At 37.3% G+C, this 18,491-nt stretch overlaps 1 protein-coding gene across 1 annotated transcript in view; it reads right to left on the bottom strand.

Annotated features, from left to right (window-relative positions):
• Positions 1–964: 964 nt before the first annotated feature.
• Positions 965–18,491, bottom strand: part of dock9b (dedicator of cytokinesis 9b) — a 67,355-nt gene continuing 49,828 nt past the window's right edge. The window contains exons 46-56 of the mRNA XM_016238245.1: positions 16,248–16,354; positions 15,444–15,566; positions 15,200–15,313; positions 12,995–13,000; positions 12,090–12,236; positions 10,830–10,946; positions 8,003–8,096; positions 6,170–6,360; positions 4,982–5,082; positions 4,752–4,890; positions 965–1,903 (exon numbers count right to left, since the gene is read on the bottom strand). Of these exons, the coding sequence (XP_016093731.1) occupies positions 1,778–1,903; positions 4,752–4,890; positions 4,982–5,082; positions 6,170–6,360; positions 8,003–8,096; positions 10,830–10,946; positions 12,090–12,236; positions 12,995–13,000; positions 15,200–15,313; positions 15,444–15,566; positions 16,248–16,354 (1,265 nt within the window). The 3' untranslated portion in view covers positions 965–1,777. The remainder of the gene's footprint in view (positions 1,904–4,751; positions 4,891–4,981; positions 5,083–6,169; positions 6,361–8,002; positions 8,097–10,829; positions 10,947–12,089; positions 12,237–12,994; positions 13,001–15,199; positions 15,314–15,443; positions 15,567–16,247; positions 16,355–18,491) is intronic.

Raw genomic sequence — 18,491 nt, forward strand, 5'->3', positions numbered from 1 at the left:
TGGGTAGATAAAATCCTGTGTTTATCTTGCAAAATATAATATGAATTATGTTGAATGGTAAATGGAGGCTGATTTAATATAATAATTAACTCTCATAGTTGAACATGCTGGCTGAAAGAATGTTGATTAGCTAGATAATGTTGGAACTTCAAAACATCGCCAACACATCTAAATAACCCTAATAACACCATTTAGTACCCTGTTCAGATATAACTCCATAACACAGCCAAACTTAGCAACTGCGTATATATATATATATATATATATATATAATATATACATTATAAAAATGTACTGACTGTGATGTTGGAGTGATGTGAATGACACTTTCACAAAGCACATCGTCAGCTGTTATACAATGTTAAAATGGCTTACTTGAGCTGAAAAGCTGAAGTTTGGAGAGCTGTAATTAATTGGAAGAGAGGTAAACAAACTGCCCTCATCCACACAGAGATGTTGCTGCGATACAATGGCGACAGTGGTGGAGAGGGCAGGGGGAGTACGGCGTGAGCGAGTGTGAGTGTTGATTGAGAGCAAGTCAGCAGGTTTTATTCAGAACGCACTTTAAAAACAAAACTGAACCTGATACTTTGTCAATATTGTCTATCTCTTCTAAACCATATATAACATATATGGTGATTTAAAATTGGCAGGATTTAGATATGAGAGCATAAATCGTGCTAAAGGCCTCATAATCTGGGGTAAAAAGAATGCAGTGTGGTAGGCCATAAACCATACATTAAAAAGACCATAAATATTGTATAGATGAGGTTTCAATGACCTTTATAAGGATCTCGGTTGGTAAATAATAAAGTTCCCAGTAGTAGAGATAAAGTATGTTTAAGGGAAGCAACTGATAAGAATGAAAACCACATGAAAACTGATGTAAGATAATACATTTTATTCAGAGATTTTAGGGACATTAATATATTTCCAGAACAGATTCTTTTTAAAATAAAAATACCCCCCATATCTAACCCTCGATATAAAACAATTTACAATTAAACAAACATAAAAGGTTATAAAAATCCTTGTGTTTATCTCTTTTGTCCATATATATTTAGATATTTCACATCTAGCCTTTTCACTTTGGCGAGAGATCTTCAGGAACCAAAACAGGACAAAGAAAGAGAATTATTGCACTCCGCTACAAAAGAAACAGCAATTGTTTCTTGGCTTTTAATGAATAAAAGGAAAAAAATGATGGAAGTGTGGGCTAAAAAGCTTGAGTGGCTCAGGTGATCATGGGAGTTTGTACAGTAAAGCTCAAACTTCCTGCTACACTGAAGCACAGTTATATTCCCTTCACTACTACTCAATGGACGGCTGAGGCCTTAGACAAGGGAAGTGCTGTCGCAGCTTCTCGTTTAGCACAGAGCAGCAAAAAACATACAGAATTGGGGAATATATGGAAAGATGAAGCATTAAATTTAAGGAATGTGAAAGTAAAAAGGCAGATTTTTCAAGCTGTTCTGGTTGTGTAAGAAATATAAGTGATAGTCTGCACAGGAAACACCTGTGAACGGAGGACTGGAGTGGATGAGAGAAGAACAAAAGCTACACAAGTCATATGGGAATAGAATGTGGACATTCCAAAGACCGGATACACCTGCTGTATCCCAGTGTCCTGGATGCTGATTGATGGGCGATTCATTCAGGAGTGTCGGACAATGAAATTCCATTCTTTCCTTGTTCTTTCGCTTTTGATGCGTTTCAGTCTGTTTGTTTGTCTCTCTGGCTGTGGGCAGGGTCAGAGGTTTAAGGCCAGGGGTGAGAGTCACACGGAGGAGGCGGAGCTAGGCATGCCATGCAGGGTGGTTCCGCTGGGCGTGCCACTGATGGCATTGAAAATATGCAGCGAATCAGAAAGAGAGCTCTTGGTTCCGCCCTCCACAGCGGAGATCTGAGGAAGAGGAAGAGTGCAGGGTGAGAAAGAACAGATCAAACTCACATTTGAACTTTACTGTATTGTTTTTAATGTATGATTAATTGTATGCATTATTACCATCCAATCTACAGAGGCCAGCACAAAAGAGAGAGAACAAATATCATGAATATTAAATATGAACCAAACATTCATGGTAACCTACTAGTGTACTGGCGGCCAAAAATTTGGAATTATTATGATTTTTAAAGAAGTCTCTTATGCTCACCAAGCCTGCATTTATTTGATTACAAATACAGTAAAAACAGCAATATTATGAAATATTACAAACAGCAATATTATGAAATATTACAATTTAAAGTAACTGTTTTTTTATTTGAATATATTTATATACAGTGGGTACGGAAAGTATTCAGACCCCCTTAAATTTTTCACTCTTTGTTATATTGCAGCCATTTGCTAAAATAATTTAAGTTAATTTTTTTTCCTCATTAATGTACACACAGCACACCATATTGACAGAAAAACACAGAATTGTTGACATTTTTGCAGATTTATTAAAAAAGAAAAACTGAAATATCACATGGTCCTAAGTATTCAGACCCTTTGCTCAGTATTTAGTAGAAGCACCCTTTTGATCTAATACAGCCATGAGTCTTTTTGGGAAAGAGGCAACAAGTTTTTCACACCTGGATTTGGGAATCCTCTGCCATTCCTCCTTGCAGATCCTCCCCAGTTCTGTCAGGTTGGATGGTAAACATTGGTGGACAGCCATTTTTAGGTCTCTCCAGAGATGCTCAATTGGGTTTAAGTCAGGGCTCTGGCTGGGCCATTCAAGAACAGTCACAGAGTTGTTGTGAAGCCACTCCTTCGTTATTTTAGCTGTGTGCTTAGGGTCATTGTCTTGTTGGAACGTAAACCTTCGGCCCAGTCTGAGGTCCTAAGCACTCTGGAGAAGGTTTTCGTCCAGGATATCCCTGTACTTGGCCGCATTCATCTTTCCCTCAATTCCAACCAGTCGTCCTGTCCCTGCAGCTGAAAAACACCCCCACAGCATGATGCTGCCACCACCATGCTTCACTGTTGGGACTGTATTGGACAGGTGATGAGCAGTGCCTGGTTTTCTCCACACATACCGCTTAGAATTAAGGCCAAAAAGTTATATCTTGGTCTCATCAGACCAGAGAATCTTATTCAGGTGTTTTTTAGCAAACTCCATGCAGGCTTTCATGTGTCTTGCACTGAGGAGAGGCTTCCGTCGGGCCACTCTGCCATAAAACCCCGACTGGTGGAGGGCTGCAGTGATGGTTGACTTTCTACAACTTTCTCCCATCTCCCAACTGCATCTCTGGAGCTCAGCCACAGTGATCTTTGGGTTCTTCTTTACCTCTCTCACCAAGGCTCTTCCCCCCCGATAGCTCAGTTTGGCCGGACAGCCAGCTCTAGGAAGGGTTCTGGTCATCCCAAACGTCTTCCATTTAAGGAATGGAGGCCACTGTGCTCTTCGGAACCTTAAGTGCAGCAGAAAAGTTTTTGTAACCTTGGCCAGATCTGTGCCTTGCCACAATTATGTCTCTGAGCTCTTCAGGCAGTTCCTTTGACCTCATAATTCTCATTTGCTCTGACATGCACTGTGAGCTGTAAGGTCTTATATAGACAGGTGTGTGGCTTTCCAAATCAAGTCCAATCAGTATAATCAAACACAGCTAGACTCAAATGAAGGTGTAGAACCATCTCAAGGATGAGCAGAAGAAATGGACAGCACCTGAGTTAAATATACGAGTGTCACAGCAAAGGGTCTGAATACTTAGGACCACGTGATATTTCAGTTTTTCTTTTTTAATAAATCTGCAAAAATGTAAACAATTCTGTGTTTTTCTGTCAATATGGGGTGCTGTGTGTACATTAATGAGGAAAAAAAAATAACTGAAATGATTTCAGCAAATGGCTGAAATATCACAAAGAGTGAAAAATTTAAGGGGGTCTGAATACTTTCCGTACCCACTGTATATAAAATATACAATTGCTAACAGTGTTATCAAATTATTTGCGTTTTTAAAGAATAACTTTCAAGTGAGCTGTAGATGGACAGCAAAGGTGATCTAAATGTACAAACAGAAGTTGTTGATAATTTCTTTTTAAATAAATCTGCAAAAATGTCAAGAATTCTGTGTTTTTCTGTCAATATGGGGTGCTGTGTGTACATTAATGAGGAAAAAAAATAACTTAAATGATTTTAGCAAATGGCTGCAATATAACAAAGAGTGAAAAATTTAAGGGGGTCTGAATACTTTCCGTGCCCACTGACACATTACCATTTTTTTACCATAACAAAATAATAATACGTTTATGCAGCAAAGACAACACATTAAATTTATCAAAATGGACAATAAAGACATTTATAATGTTACAAAAAAACTTTTTAAATAATGCTGTGAGTGAACTTTCTATTCAAAGAATCCTGAAAAACAGTTTTCACAAAAAAGATTAAATATTAGGCATCAAAAACGGTTTCAACATAAAATAATACAGTAATAATACAAACCATTATTAACAATTCAGCACTAAATCAGCATATTAGAACTATTTCTGAAGGATCATGTGAGTGCAGTAATTGCTGCTGAAAATGCAGCTTTGTCATCAATCGCATTTGAAAATACATTCAAAAGGAAAAGAGTTACTTCCATTTGTATTAATATTTAACAACATCACTGTTTTTACTGTATTTATGATTCAGTAAATGTAGCCGGGGTGAGACTTCTTTCAAAGACATTTAATTATTCCAATCTTTTGCCAACACAGACTCAGTGTGTTTGCGCTTGCATAAGGGAAACAAGATTTGCGATGTGCCACTGTGTATGGTTACCTGTTCATGCATGATGTGTGAAAGCTCTCTGGCCAGGTCTTTGTAACTGGCTTTCATCTCATCATGATATTCCTGTTGGTCCTCCTTGATCAACCTTTCGTTCACAGCTAGAGCCTGTCCACATGCCTCAACAAACTGCCTGCATACACAAACACCATATTCACATACAGATAAAAAAGCAGGCGGTTGTGTGGTGATTTTAGAAGGCATTTCACATGGTGTTCATTTACCTGAAGACCTCTTTAAGCTGTTTGACTTTGTTATCTGGGTATTTTTTGGCGCAGGCGTCATCAAGGAAAGCTCTGGCATATGCAAGTGGCCCAGCATTGACCTGAAGAGAAAGAAGTATTTAAGAAAAAAAGTCATTTACAGGTCAGTTTAAACCTGAGTGTGTGATATAATGGCAAAAGTGTATTTGGGGGAAGGCTTGCTGCTCTTGTGGGAATTAAATGGCTAAAAATGTCTCCATAAAAATAACTAAAAATGTCAAATCCATGCAAAATTGACCTACAAGGAAGAAAAGAACTGAATAATGTCTTAAGTGAATTCTAAACATGCCAAACTTGGGGAGAAAGTGTGGGTGTGAATCAACACAATTGCTTTGTTTCTATATCTAGTGTGGTGCCTTGTTGTCTATTGTGTACTGACTGATTTTATTGTTAGATGCCACCAAGTTGTTGCATTATTAGTCTATAGAAGACGTTTCTACTGTTGAATGCCATAATATTTTTGGTGGGCTGCACAACTAGCTATAAATATAGTTTTTTTTACAATTATACACTACCATTTGAAAGTTTGGGGTCTATAAGATGTTTTAACATTTTTGAATGAATATGTTCTATTATGTTCACCAAGGTTGAACATAAAATTTGATCAAAAATACAGTAAAAATAGTATATATATATATATATATATATTTTAAACTATAATTTATTCCTGTGATGTCAAAGCTGAATTTTCAGCAATCATTACTTCAGTCTTCAGTGTCACATGATCCTTCAGTAATCATTCTAATCTGCTGATTCGCTGCTCAAGAATAATTTCTTATTACTTTTATTTTATTACAATTATTTAGGAAACAATCGATACATTTTATCTCAGGATTCTTTGATTAATAGAAGGTTCCAATGCATAGCATTTATTTGAAACAGATTTTTGTATTATAAATATTATAAATGAATATTATAAATACAAATTTACAAATTTCTTATGACATATCTTGAATGTAATATTTGTTAAATTCGTTGCAGTGTATTCTGGAATCAAATGGTACAGTGTTTTGCCTAAACAAAACAAAGTATCTTTGTCACAGACTCTGCATCATGATGCCTAAAAGTGTTGGCTAGGTTGCTTTTGGAACAGGCCAATGATGTGTGTTCATATGTGTCTCTCACACACACACACACACACACACACACCTGTACACTAATGCTTCCCTGCAGCTTAAGTTGCAGGCGGATCATGTCGACCTCACTGGTTGCACAAAGGGCTCTGAGTTCTGCCACCTTCCCGCTCATCTCATCTATGGCCACCTCGATGGGACTCAGGTCTGTGTGGTGCTGATACATCACCGCTATGCGCTTCTTTACATACGGGAAACAGTGTGTGGCTGAAACAGAGAGATAGGAGAAGACAGAGTAAATAAACATTAAGTGAATGCAGTAGTACGGGTGGCTAGAAGAACAAACAAATTAAGGACCCAGCTGAAATCTACTCATGTTTGTGCAGTAATCAGGATTTATGTTCCATGCGGATGGCACACCTTGAAACTGTGAAAAGTGGTTTATTTAGAACACACTCTCTAAGAAGGTCATTCTGCCTCAGAGGCCAGATCTGATCTGAACATTTATCACAAGATGAAGATCAGGGTTCAACTTTGAAATCTCCTGGTTGCTTTTACAACACTAAACAACACTTAACTTGAGACAAAGACATGGATTAATTGTTTTTTAACACAATTGCAGCCCAGAGCTCAAGATCAGGGTGTACAGTGTTAATGCAGGAAGTACAGACTAAAATGTAATCATTAAAGATTAGTGTTCAGGGAATAGCTGGGTAAATAAATGGATTACACCATATGGAGGCCAAAGACATATGTTCATTAAATCTGGTTTCCATGTGTACGGGTGCACTTATATGGTGAATGCAATAAACCAATGATTTAAGGAAGTTACAGATTAAGGAACTACATGTACACTACCGTTCAAAAGTTTGGGGTCAGAGCTTTCTTTCTTTCGTTCTTTCATTCTTTCTTTCAAGGAATCAATGCATTACATTGATCAAAAATGACAGTAAAGAAAAAAGCTATTCATCACTACTGAGATTCTCACACTAAATTAAGAAGCAAAATAAATTTTAAAGAATATACATGTAGGTCCCACTTTATATTAATTGGCCTTAAGTACTATGTACTTACATTTAAATTAATGATTTGGTACAATGCACTTATTGTGTACGTACATGTTTTTACATTATGTACTTATATTTTAAAAATACCAGCATTTAATTACATCTGTAATTAATTTCTGTACTTACATTTAGAATTACACTGTTGACCCATCCCTTACACTTTAACCCACCCTTAATTTTGTGCACATGTAATGCATACATCCAGAATCGAGGGTCAAAATGCTTTCAAATCAAGTTTGGAAAAAAAAAAGTACAATTTCCAATTTCATATAGTGTTTTAAAATTACTTTTGAAAATATATTAATAGGCTTGTCTAACAAAATATTAAACTCTTTGCGAAACCATGATGACCCATGCTGATCTGGTTGCAGTTTCTTTTTCAAATTTAGTGCTATGAAATCAGGATTAGAATGTATTTTAGAACTGGTGATTGATTTGTAGTATATGCATTTATGTGCATTTAAATTTGGAGTGTGCATAATAAGGAGAATGATCCCATCAAATTAAAATTCCCCAGGCTAGCTAAAAAGGCTAATGAAAACAGCATGTAGAAAAATACTGTACTACAGTACTAGAAAGCCATCATCACATAACTACAAGTGATCCAGTAGCACGGATGAGCACAGTTAGCTAACCATGCTAAAGTGGAAATGCAACTGGAACCATTCCTCACCATGATCAGAACCTTTCGGCCAGATGGCAGAAAAGTAGAGACACAAGGGTTTTATTGTTAACCGAAGTTTTGTAGTATAAAAAAAGCTAAATGTTCACTTCTTCTGTTATGTGTGTTGTTTGTATTCACTGCAGTAACTGTTCTGGGGTCAGTGATAGTGATCACTCACTGGTGAGCACCGTCCTTCGTTTACACTGTTCCTCGACCCCGCCGTGCCTCTTTCCTGACTCAGTGAATGGCGTCTCGAACACAAAGCGCCGAATGTTGTGGCTCCTCTCAAAGTCAGTCTTCCTCTCTTCCAGCTCCTTTTCCTCTAGATACGGCGTCACGTGCGTCACTTGGATATAGGCAAACTTTGCCTCCAGATCTTTAGGGTTGACCTGAGACAGATGAGATGTGATACATTAGGGTGGAAGGAGACCAGTAAAACACTGATAAAACATGAATAAACTGAATTCTTGTCTGGAAGTGCATTGGGGTTAAGGTTTGACTGCAAACTCCGCATATCAGGAGGTCTGTTGTCAAAACTGATCTCATCTATGGTGTAATGATCTTCGTGTGTGTGTGTGTGTGTGTGTGTGTGTGTGTGTGTGTTTGTGTATACACTGTAAAACTGATTCTTGGATCAAGTAAATAATCATGATACAGCTTTTCTATTTTTCTATATACTATATAACATATGCTCCAACAAGCATAGCAGGTGAGCTAGATTCATTTTTAGTGCAAATAGACCTACACCAATGATGAGTTTGTGCCTTTATTACATACAAAATTAATGAAGTTGTTACCTTGTTTTTATTCATGTACCATATGTTGTGGTCTGTGTGCATTTCATGCATGTTTTTTGTCTGACGAGTGTTCATGTGATCAGCATTCATCACATCACATCACATGGGGATATTATCAACAAGCACTTTGCTCTCTATGACATAAGCATTTGTCATAGAAATGTACATTAGATGAGAGGTTTTCAAATATTTAAAGGCCACAGACTCTCTTATTTAGAGTTTTTAAGAACTTTTCTGCTTTGTTCAGTTTGAAAACACATGCATTACAGCGCATAATATTGAACAATTAGCTTCATTTTAAAAACAATTTTAGGTGATGAAAACTTGACATTTTAAGCCATGCAAAGTGTGGGCTTCATTTTTAAATTGATACTACACCCAAAAAAAATAAAAATAATAATTCCCTCATGTGGTTCCAAACATTGAAATTCCAAAGAATGTTGGGATCCAAACAACATGTGAGCCCATTGACTGCAATTATATGAGATTTCTTAAAATATCTTCTTTTATGTTAGACAGAAGAAAGAAAGTCATAGAGCTTTGCAACAACATGAGGGTGAGTAAATGATGACAAATATTTTATTTTTGGGTAAACTGTTACTTTAAGTTCTATAAACATCTAATTTTTACAGTGTACTTGTGTACTAGTGCAATCTGTGTGCATGTGTTCAGATTATACACGATTGTCTGAGCTTTTACCTATTCACAGAATACTGATAAAATATGAGTGTGCATTTTCTCACCCTGCCAGAGTCCTGGATCATTTTGACATTTTCTTGACCAAATTTGTCCGAGTAAAGTTTGAGGAGACGCTGGGAAATTTCTGATAGAGGAGTGAATTTTGGTTCTTTATAGATATATTCCTTTCCATCCTCATCTTCAAAGAAACCCTGAAACACACACAACATTCCAGTCACAATTTGTGTGTGAAATACAGTATGCAAACACTGTTGAAGCTATTAATGTACAGGCAACTAAATCTGGTTTCAATCCCATAATCAACAAACCTCTACATCACACAGGTGGAAATGAAGAGTTATGACAAATGGACACACACTTTGACATTTAACGGTCTTAAAAACCAAAGTATTCAGGATTTCAAAGCAAACCTGATAACACAGATCTTGGCAGAGCTCAGACTATCAATATCACATCTCCTGCACTTCAGAGAATTCGTGTTAACTTTTAATAATCAGTGCTATCTTTTATTCTCTGTTGTCCAACATAGACACTTTTGAGACACCAGCACGTATGAAGAACACAATGAAGTTTTTGTACAGCTCAAGCTATAAAAGCTCATGGCTTCTGTGAGGTTAATGGGCACAGCGTATAGCGAAAGAGCTCTCTAAGTGTTACCTAGCTCATTTTTATGGTCCAAACCCATTTAAAAATGGCTTCCTCAGTAAACAAAGAGTCAGAGTGCTGTCGAGCTCAACCGGGATGAATAAATGACAGGATGTTCAGATGACAGGATGTTTTATGCATTTAAAGATTGATGAAGGATGCTAGCAGAACACGGAAAAAGGCTCTTTCTAATCCAAAGGCAAGCAGACAAACAAGCAGTAGTTTAGTGAGACTATTATGGTCAAAGCAAAACTTGCCTGACAATGAGTAAAACAGCACACACACAGTTCACAACAACACTTACCGCAGCCTTAGGAAAGAAAAGAGAGCAGAAAAGATTGATTAACTGAGACCCACAATGCCTTACACATGCTTTAAACAAGACTTTGGCTATCATGCAAGGTTTATTATCATGCATACAGGAATGCCTATGTCTCCTTTTCATTTTTAAAGAGGTCACATCATACATTTTTATGATTAAATTAAATTTTAACATGCAAAATCTTAATTTAGTTTAAAGGGGTCCTATTATGCCTTTACACTTTTTAAATTTTATTCAGAGTGTAGTGTGTATGTTTGGGCATAAAAAAGATCTAGAAAGTTACAAATCTCAAAGTCCACTCCAAAGGGAGATATTTTGTTTTTTAAAAATCGCTTTTCAAGAACTACAACGAACGGCTCGTTTGGACTACAGCGTTGGTTTCCGGGCTTTGTGATATCACAAAGCGGCTCATTAGAATATCATTAAAAATAATTCCCACCTACAGAAATTCGAATGGTTGGGGGGCGGGGAGGGCGAGGTTGTGGTTAGAACGCTTGGTTTCCTGACTCAGTGAATGGCGTCTCGAACACAAAGCGCCGAATGTTGTGGCTCCTCTCAAAGTCAGTCTTCCTCTCTTCCAGCTCCTTTTCCTCTAGATACGGCGTCACGTGCGTCACTTGGATATAGGCAAACTTTGCCTCCAGATCTTTAGGGTTGACCTGAGACAGATGAGATGTGATACATTAGGGTGGAAGGAGACCAGTAAAACACTGATAAAACATGAATAAACTGAATTCTTGTCTGGAAGTGCATTGGGGTTAAGGTTTGACTGCAAACTCCGCATATCAGGAGGTCTGTTGTCAAAACTGATCTCATCTATGGTGTAATGATCTTCGTGTGTGTGTGTGTGTGTGTGTGTGTGTGTTTGTGTATACACTGTAAAACTGATTCTTGGATCAAGTAAATAATCATGATACAGCTTTTCTATTTTCTATTATACTATATAACATATGCTCCAACAAGCATAGCAGGTGAGCTAGATTCATTTTTAGTGCAAATAGACCTACACCAATGATGAGTTTGTGCCTTTATTACATACAAAATTAATGAAGTTGTTACCTTGTTTTTATTCATGTACCATATGTTGTGGTCTGTGTGCATTTCATGCATGTTTTTTGTCTGACGAGTGTTCATGTGATCAGCATTCATCACATCACATCACATGGGGATATTATCAACAAGCACTTTGCTCTCTATGACATAAGCATTTGTCATAGAAATGTACATTAGATGAGAGGTTTTCAAATATTTAAAGGCCACAGACTCTCTTATTTAGAGTTTTTAAGAACTTTTCTGCTTTGTTCAGTTTGAAAACACATGCATTACAGCGCATAATATTGAACAATTAGCTTCATTTTAAAAACAATTTTAGGTGATGAAAACTTGACATTTTAAGCCATGCAAAGTGTGGGCTTCATTTTTAAATTGATACTACACCCAAAAAAAATAAAAATAATAATTCCCTCATGTGGTTCCAAACATTGAAATTCCAAAGAATGTTGGGATCCAAACAACATGTGAGCCCATTGACTGCAATTATATGAGATTTCTTAAAATATCTTCTTTTATGTTAGACAGAAGAAAGAAAGTCATAGAGCTTTGCAACAACATGAGGGTGAGTAAATGATGACAAATATTTTATTTTTGGGTAAACTGTTACTTTAAGTTCTATAAACATCTAATTTTTACAGTGTACTTGTGTACTAGTGCAATCTGTGTGCATGTGTTCAGATTATACACGATTGTCTGAGCTTTTACCTATTCACAGAATACTGATAAAATATGAGTGTGCATTTTCTCACCCTGCCAGAGTCCTGGATCATTTTGACATTTTCTTGACCAAATTTGTCCGAGTAAAGTTTGAGGAGACGCTGGGAAATTTCTGATAGAGGAGTGAATTTTGGTTCTTTATAGATATATTCCTTTCCATCCTCATCTTCAAAGAAACCCTGAAACACACACAACATTCCAGTCACAATTTGTGTGTGAAATACAGTATGCAAACACTGTTGAAGCTATTAATGTACAGGCAACTAAATCTGGTTTCAATCCCATAATCAACAAACCTCTACATCACACAGGTGGAAATGAAGAGTTATGACAAATGGACACACACTTTGACATTTAACGGTCTTAAAAACCAAAGTATTCAGGATTTCAAAGCAAACCTGATAACACAGATCTTGGCAGAGCTCAGACTATCAATATCACATCTCCTGCACTTCAGAGAATTCGTGTTAACTTTTAATAATCAGTGCTATCTTTTATTCTCTGTTGTCCAACATAGACACTTTTGAGACACCAGCACGTATGAAGAACACAATGAAGTTTTTGTACAGCTCAAGCTATAAAAGCTCATGGCTTCTGTGAGGTTAATGGGCACAGCGTATAGCGAAAGAGCTCTCTAAGTGTTACCTAGCTCATTTTTATGGTCCAAACCCATTTAAAAATGGCTTCCTCAGTAAACAAAGAGTCAGAGTGCTGTCGAGCTCAACCGGGATGAATAAATGACAGGATGTTCAGATGACAGGATGTTTTATGCATTTAAAGATTGATGAAGGATGCTAGCAGAACACGGAAAAAGGCTCTTTCTAATCCAAAGGCAAGCAGACAAACAAGCAGTAGTTTAGTGAGACTATTATGGTCAAAGCAAAACTTGCCTGACAATGAGTAAAACAGCACACACACAGTTCACAACAACACTTACCGCAGCCTTAGGAAAGAAAAGAGAGCAGAAAAGATTGATTAACTGAGACCCACAATGCCTTACACATGCTTTAAACAAGACTTTGGCTATCATGCAAGGTTTATTATCATGCATACAGGAATGCCTATGTCTCCTTTTCATTTTTAAAGAGGTCACATCATACATTTTTATGATTAAATTAAATTTTAACATGCAAAATCTTAATTTAGTTTAAAGGGGTCCTATTATGCCTTTACACTTTTTAAATTTTATTCAGAGTGTAGTGTGTATGTTTGGGCATAAAAAAGATCTAGAAAGTTACAAATCTCAAAGTCCACTCCAAAGGGAGATATTTTGTTTTTTACAAATCGCTTTTCAAGAACTACAACGAACGGCTCGTTTGGACTACAGCGTTGGTTTCCGGGCTTTGTGATATCACAAAGCGGCTCATTAGAATATCATTAAAAATAATTCCCACCTACAGAAATTCGAATGGTTGGGGGGCGGGGAGGGCGAGGTTGTGGTTAGAACGCTTGGTTAAGTGAGTACATCAGACGAGAAGATGAAGAAGAAGTGCTGCTGCAGAGTTAGTGCATCAGAGAAAACGAAGAAGAAGAGCTGCTGTGCTGTAGCCTCAAATTTTAGGCATGTCTAGAACAATTCTTCCAAGTATAACACGACGTAGCTGGGCGCCGCGGACAGACGCCGCCGGTGTGCCTACATTCATAGAAAATAAAGTCTTTGAATTTTAAAGACGTGGCGCGACGCAACGCTGCGCTTCTCGTCCGGTGTGCGACTGCCTGAAACGCTGATTTTTTTCCCCTCCGTGCCCAAACGTCTTTGTTTGCGCTTCTGAAAGTGGATGATGTCAGGAAACAGTGGTTGCAATTTATTTTTTAACTCTGTTCCTGAGCATTATAACCCCAATTTGCTATTGTGTGCTGCGCATTTTACTGAGAACAGCTTCCACAACATGAGGGAGTACAGTGCCGGATTCGCCAAAAAGCTTTTGTTGAAAGACAAAAGGTTCACAAATCACAACGCACGGGGACAGCTAGCCAATCACAACACATTTTGTTTTTCAGAAGGTGGACCTTCATCAAAGCCGGAATAAAAGTTTATTCGCAAAAATGTTTTTACGCTTGCTTGAGGTGGTTTTTGTCTTGCGCGAAAAAGGGTTAATGCTAATAATGGGAGATGGAAACGCATTTGCCGCATAAATTCCTCTATGTGCATCAAAAAAGTAATGTGACTTTGCGCTATGGGACGGCATAACCTCACTAACCAGCGAACCGATCTTGTTGCACATAATCTGAAATGTTGTTATGGTCATTCTGAAATGCCAGAGCAAAGTCTGTCGTCAAAGTATTTCTGTATTATTGCCTCCCAGAACTGTCTTACACACAGTTCTGCATCCATTTTCACACAGCAGGCATCCACGAAAGCAATGACCGCATTTATTGTGTTTCGTCTGCTCGCTCTGAGACACAAGTCACTTATTATAAATTAAAATGAATGTATTCAGTGGCTTCTCGCAGTTTTCTTAGTGATATTTGGTGCCAGTTTATCAGGAAGTGATGATTTTGTTCTCTTTGACTTGTCGGATGGAAACGGTGCTTATTCGCAAATGTTTTATGCGACAATCAAATTTTTCGCACAAGTTAAATTTGCAACAATATGTCCTGCAAATTTCCCACTCGAGTTGAAATTTTTCAACTTGCAGAAGACGCGATTGAGGCGAATTTCACGTTCACGACATTAGCGTCGCCTAATTCGCGTCATTCGAGTCTTTGCATTGACTTTGTATGTAATCTACTTGCGCAAATAATTAAATTCTCTTCTGATGTGCACAAAGAAGAATGTTGTGGGGCAAGTTTCTGATAAACGAATAAGCATTCTTCATGTATAAGCGTGCACTCATATATAATTTTGGGGGGCTTTGATTTTTTTTTCTTCAGACATCCAGTATTTTTGCATCTCAGTTTCAAAACATGGTCCCAAAGATCATTATTTTTGGACTGAGGAGGAATTTTTAAGTAATAAAAGTCAAAGTATGTTTTCATGATACACCAATCTTTTTTTTTTTATCTCAATTTGATACCTCTTGCAATGACCTCTTTAAAATAAAATGCAGTTATATTGTTGCTATAATGCAGCTTAATCCTCAGTCAAACTGTCTGTGCTAGCTGGACTAGTTGAAACCACTGCACCATTGCATTGTCTTACCTGGCCGAAAAATGCCACTCTAAAGAAGGTCCCAAGTAGCCTCTTCCCAGAATGCATCACTTCCATCACTTTAGTGTAAGCCCGATGTAATATGTCATACAGGTGGGCCAGTTTCTACACAAAAGCACAAAAATACATCCATACTGTCCAAATATAATATATACTGTATTTCTGGCAAATGTAAATGCTCTATTTCCAATGACACATAAACAGTGTTTGTGTGTGTGTGTGTGTGTGTGCGCACCTCAAAGGCACTGCGCTGTTCGTAAATTGGAATGATGAGTTTGTATATATCTGAAATAAGTTCGTAACGTTCAGCTTTCCATAAACCATCAGCACAAGCTTCCAACAACTCCATCAGCACCTCCTGCAGATAAACATGCATATATAATTACTGTTTCAACTCCATTTTAGCAATAATGCATTTACATGACACCCCCAGATACAGCAAACTATCTTCTCTCAGCAAATCATGCTACAGACAAAACTACTGTTCTAAGTAATTTACTGGTAACTAATCTGTCATTAAGTTTAATCTTTTAATTTAAAATATTAAATGTTTTTTTATCTTGATAAAGGGGACAATGGTTCAGAAAGTGCCTTTTTGGGGGTTCTGACAAGATTCCTCAGTTACTCAAAATGAAGTCCAATAGAACCGGACAAATCCAACAGCAGAGACGATCTTTTATCACAAGTGTAAGCACTGAACAACATGTAAATGTTACACAAAGAGTTCATTAAACATGCAAACTGATTATTCACAGTGACGAGGGACTCTCAGGTCTAATCAGGGATCATTATCTGGACTTCCTTTACTAACACACCCACTGGAAATGGGCAATGGATACTGATTAGATAAGAAATCTGAGAACATTTTCTACATTGGATTATTACTGACGTTGTTGTAAAAAAAGAGTTTTGAATTCAGTCCAGTGCTGATGCAGAGTCGATATGAAAGAGTGGCAGGATTAAGGGGCTGTGACTCATGAATGTGGCTAAAAGCGCCACATCTCTATATAAAAGAGATCAGGAGTGAGCTGGTTTGAACCTCATTGAAGTGAACATCCTGCATGCCCACATCCTCCATCATGGCTGCCTCCTCATCAATGTTGGGTGTGATCACACAAAATGCAGAGCAGCCCTGCCGGAACATTCCTGCAAAGAAGAAGGAATATTAAGCAGAATAGGTTAAACAGGTTCAATAAACTGCAAAACCTTTACAAAATATCAGGCATTTGGACACACACTAGGTATTAAGGGAAACATCACACCTCAAGAACTGATTTCCTCCGTAAATAATGTTGCTTAACACTGCATAATGTGAGTGTGTGTGTTTTTGTGCACGTTTCATTTTCCTGACCCTGCATTATTAGAGCTGTTAACACACACAGAGATTACCTCCTGTAAAATAAATTCACAAAGAACTACAAATTGCACAATACAGTTGAACCTTGCATAAGATGCCTTTACAAATCTGTCTCTGTGTGTGCGTGCATTTGAGCATGGAAAGAAAATTTAAATCAACTCTCACCTGTATACTAAAAAAACAAGTTCAATTATCAAAGCTTACAAAGCATATCTGATAAGACAGACAAAAAAAAGCTTTTTATAAGATTTATAACTTTGGCCAAACCTAGTAATATTGTCATGGTATGGTGCATGAGGGAACGCATGAAGACGAAGAAGATATGATACACAGTCTTTAATAATCCACATAGGGGTAATCCATAGAAAGGAGGCAGAAAACACACGTACACATCGACGAGATCGGACAACCAAACACTGAACAGAATGCAACTTATAGCAAGAGGGTCTAGCTGCAGCCTTGCACTTGCACTCTCAGACTTGCATTCTCAGACTTGCACTCTCAGACACTTGCGCTTCCGCTAGCAACGTCACTTGCAGTCTTTTATTTTTTGTTCTATTTATTGATTACTTTTTGTTTGAATGGCTCATCATTTTACAACAGTAGCCAGGTGGTGAAGACAAGAAAGAAGAAACTAAATTACAATGTCACTTGCAATCGCCACTTGCACTCTCCTCTACCTGCAACGTCACTTGCAATCAACACAAATGGTGCGTGTTGCCAATGGAGACAAGACGTTGTGGTGATTAAACAATTAAAACTAATTTTATACTATAACATACAGGGTCCTGCAGGAAAAAGACAAGACCCGCAAATCCGTGGCCACAGAACAGCAGAATATGAAAGTCTCTCGTTAAGCATTTTCCTCCTGTAGAAAAACATAAACACTTAACATGGCGTAATGTATTAAGATACATTAAGTTCAATTAAAAGATCAAATTCGATATATAGTTATTATTTAATGTACTACAAGGCAAACAGTGTGCAAACTTTCACTTGTCCTCCCATACAGCAAAACGCTTAATGTGGCATAATAACAGACTATGATAAAGACAATACAGCCTATATGTCTTGTTGTTGACTCAAAGTATATACAGACCAACAAATATGAACGTGCATTTTGAAATGCATTAAGTGATTTTAAAAGGATCAACTCCGTACAGGCAAGCAGACGAGCCCAGAACGTAGTGCGTTAAATTGCACGTTAAACATTTTCCTCCTATAGAAAATCATTATAAATAAAACACGTAATGTAGCTTAATGGACAAAGACAATGATATAAAAGAGCTGTAGACAGTTTATTCTATATGGAAAAACGCTTAACATGAAACTGTGCGTGTTGCATTTATTCTGGGCTCACCTGCTTGCCTGTACATATTAGTTATGTATATTAATAATGTAGAGGAGATTATTGAGTTTGGCCTTTTTAGTCCATTATGCCACATTATGCCACGTTTTGCGGTATGGGAGGAAAATACTATATACATATTCATTATATAAATAAATTGTATATTTAATTTGATATTTTAATAGCATCTTAATACATTACGCCATGTTAAGTGTTTATGTTTTTCTACAGGAGGAAAATGCTTAACGAGAGACTTTGCGCATGCGTTCATATTCTGCTGTTCTGTGGCCACGGATTTGCGGGTCTTGTCTTTTTCTTGCAGGACCCTTTATGTCATAGTACTAAATTAGTTTTAATCGTTTAATCACCACAGCGTCTTGTCTCCATTGGCAACACGCACGATTTGTGTCGATTGCAAGTGACGTTGCAGGTAGTGGAGAGTGCAAGTGGCGATTGCAAGTGACATTGTCATTTAGTTTCTTTTTTCTTGTCTTGGCTACTGTTGTAAAATGTTGAGAGATTCAAACAAAAAGTAATAAAAAATAGAACAAAATAAAAAATAAAAAAAGCAAGTGATG

Source organism: Sinocyclocheilus grahami, unplaced genomic scaffold (assembly GCF_001515645.1).
Source record: "Sinocyclocheilus grahami isolate Dianchi unplaced genomic scaffold, SAMN03320097.WGS_v1.1 scaffold534.1, whole genome shotgun sequence".
Taxonomy (NCBI): domain Eukaryota; kingdom Metazoa; phylum Chordata; class Actinopteri; order Cypriniformes; family Cyprinidae; genus Sinocyclocheilus; species Sinocyclocheilus grahami.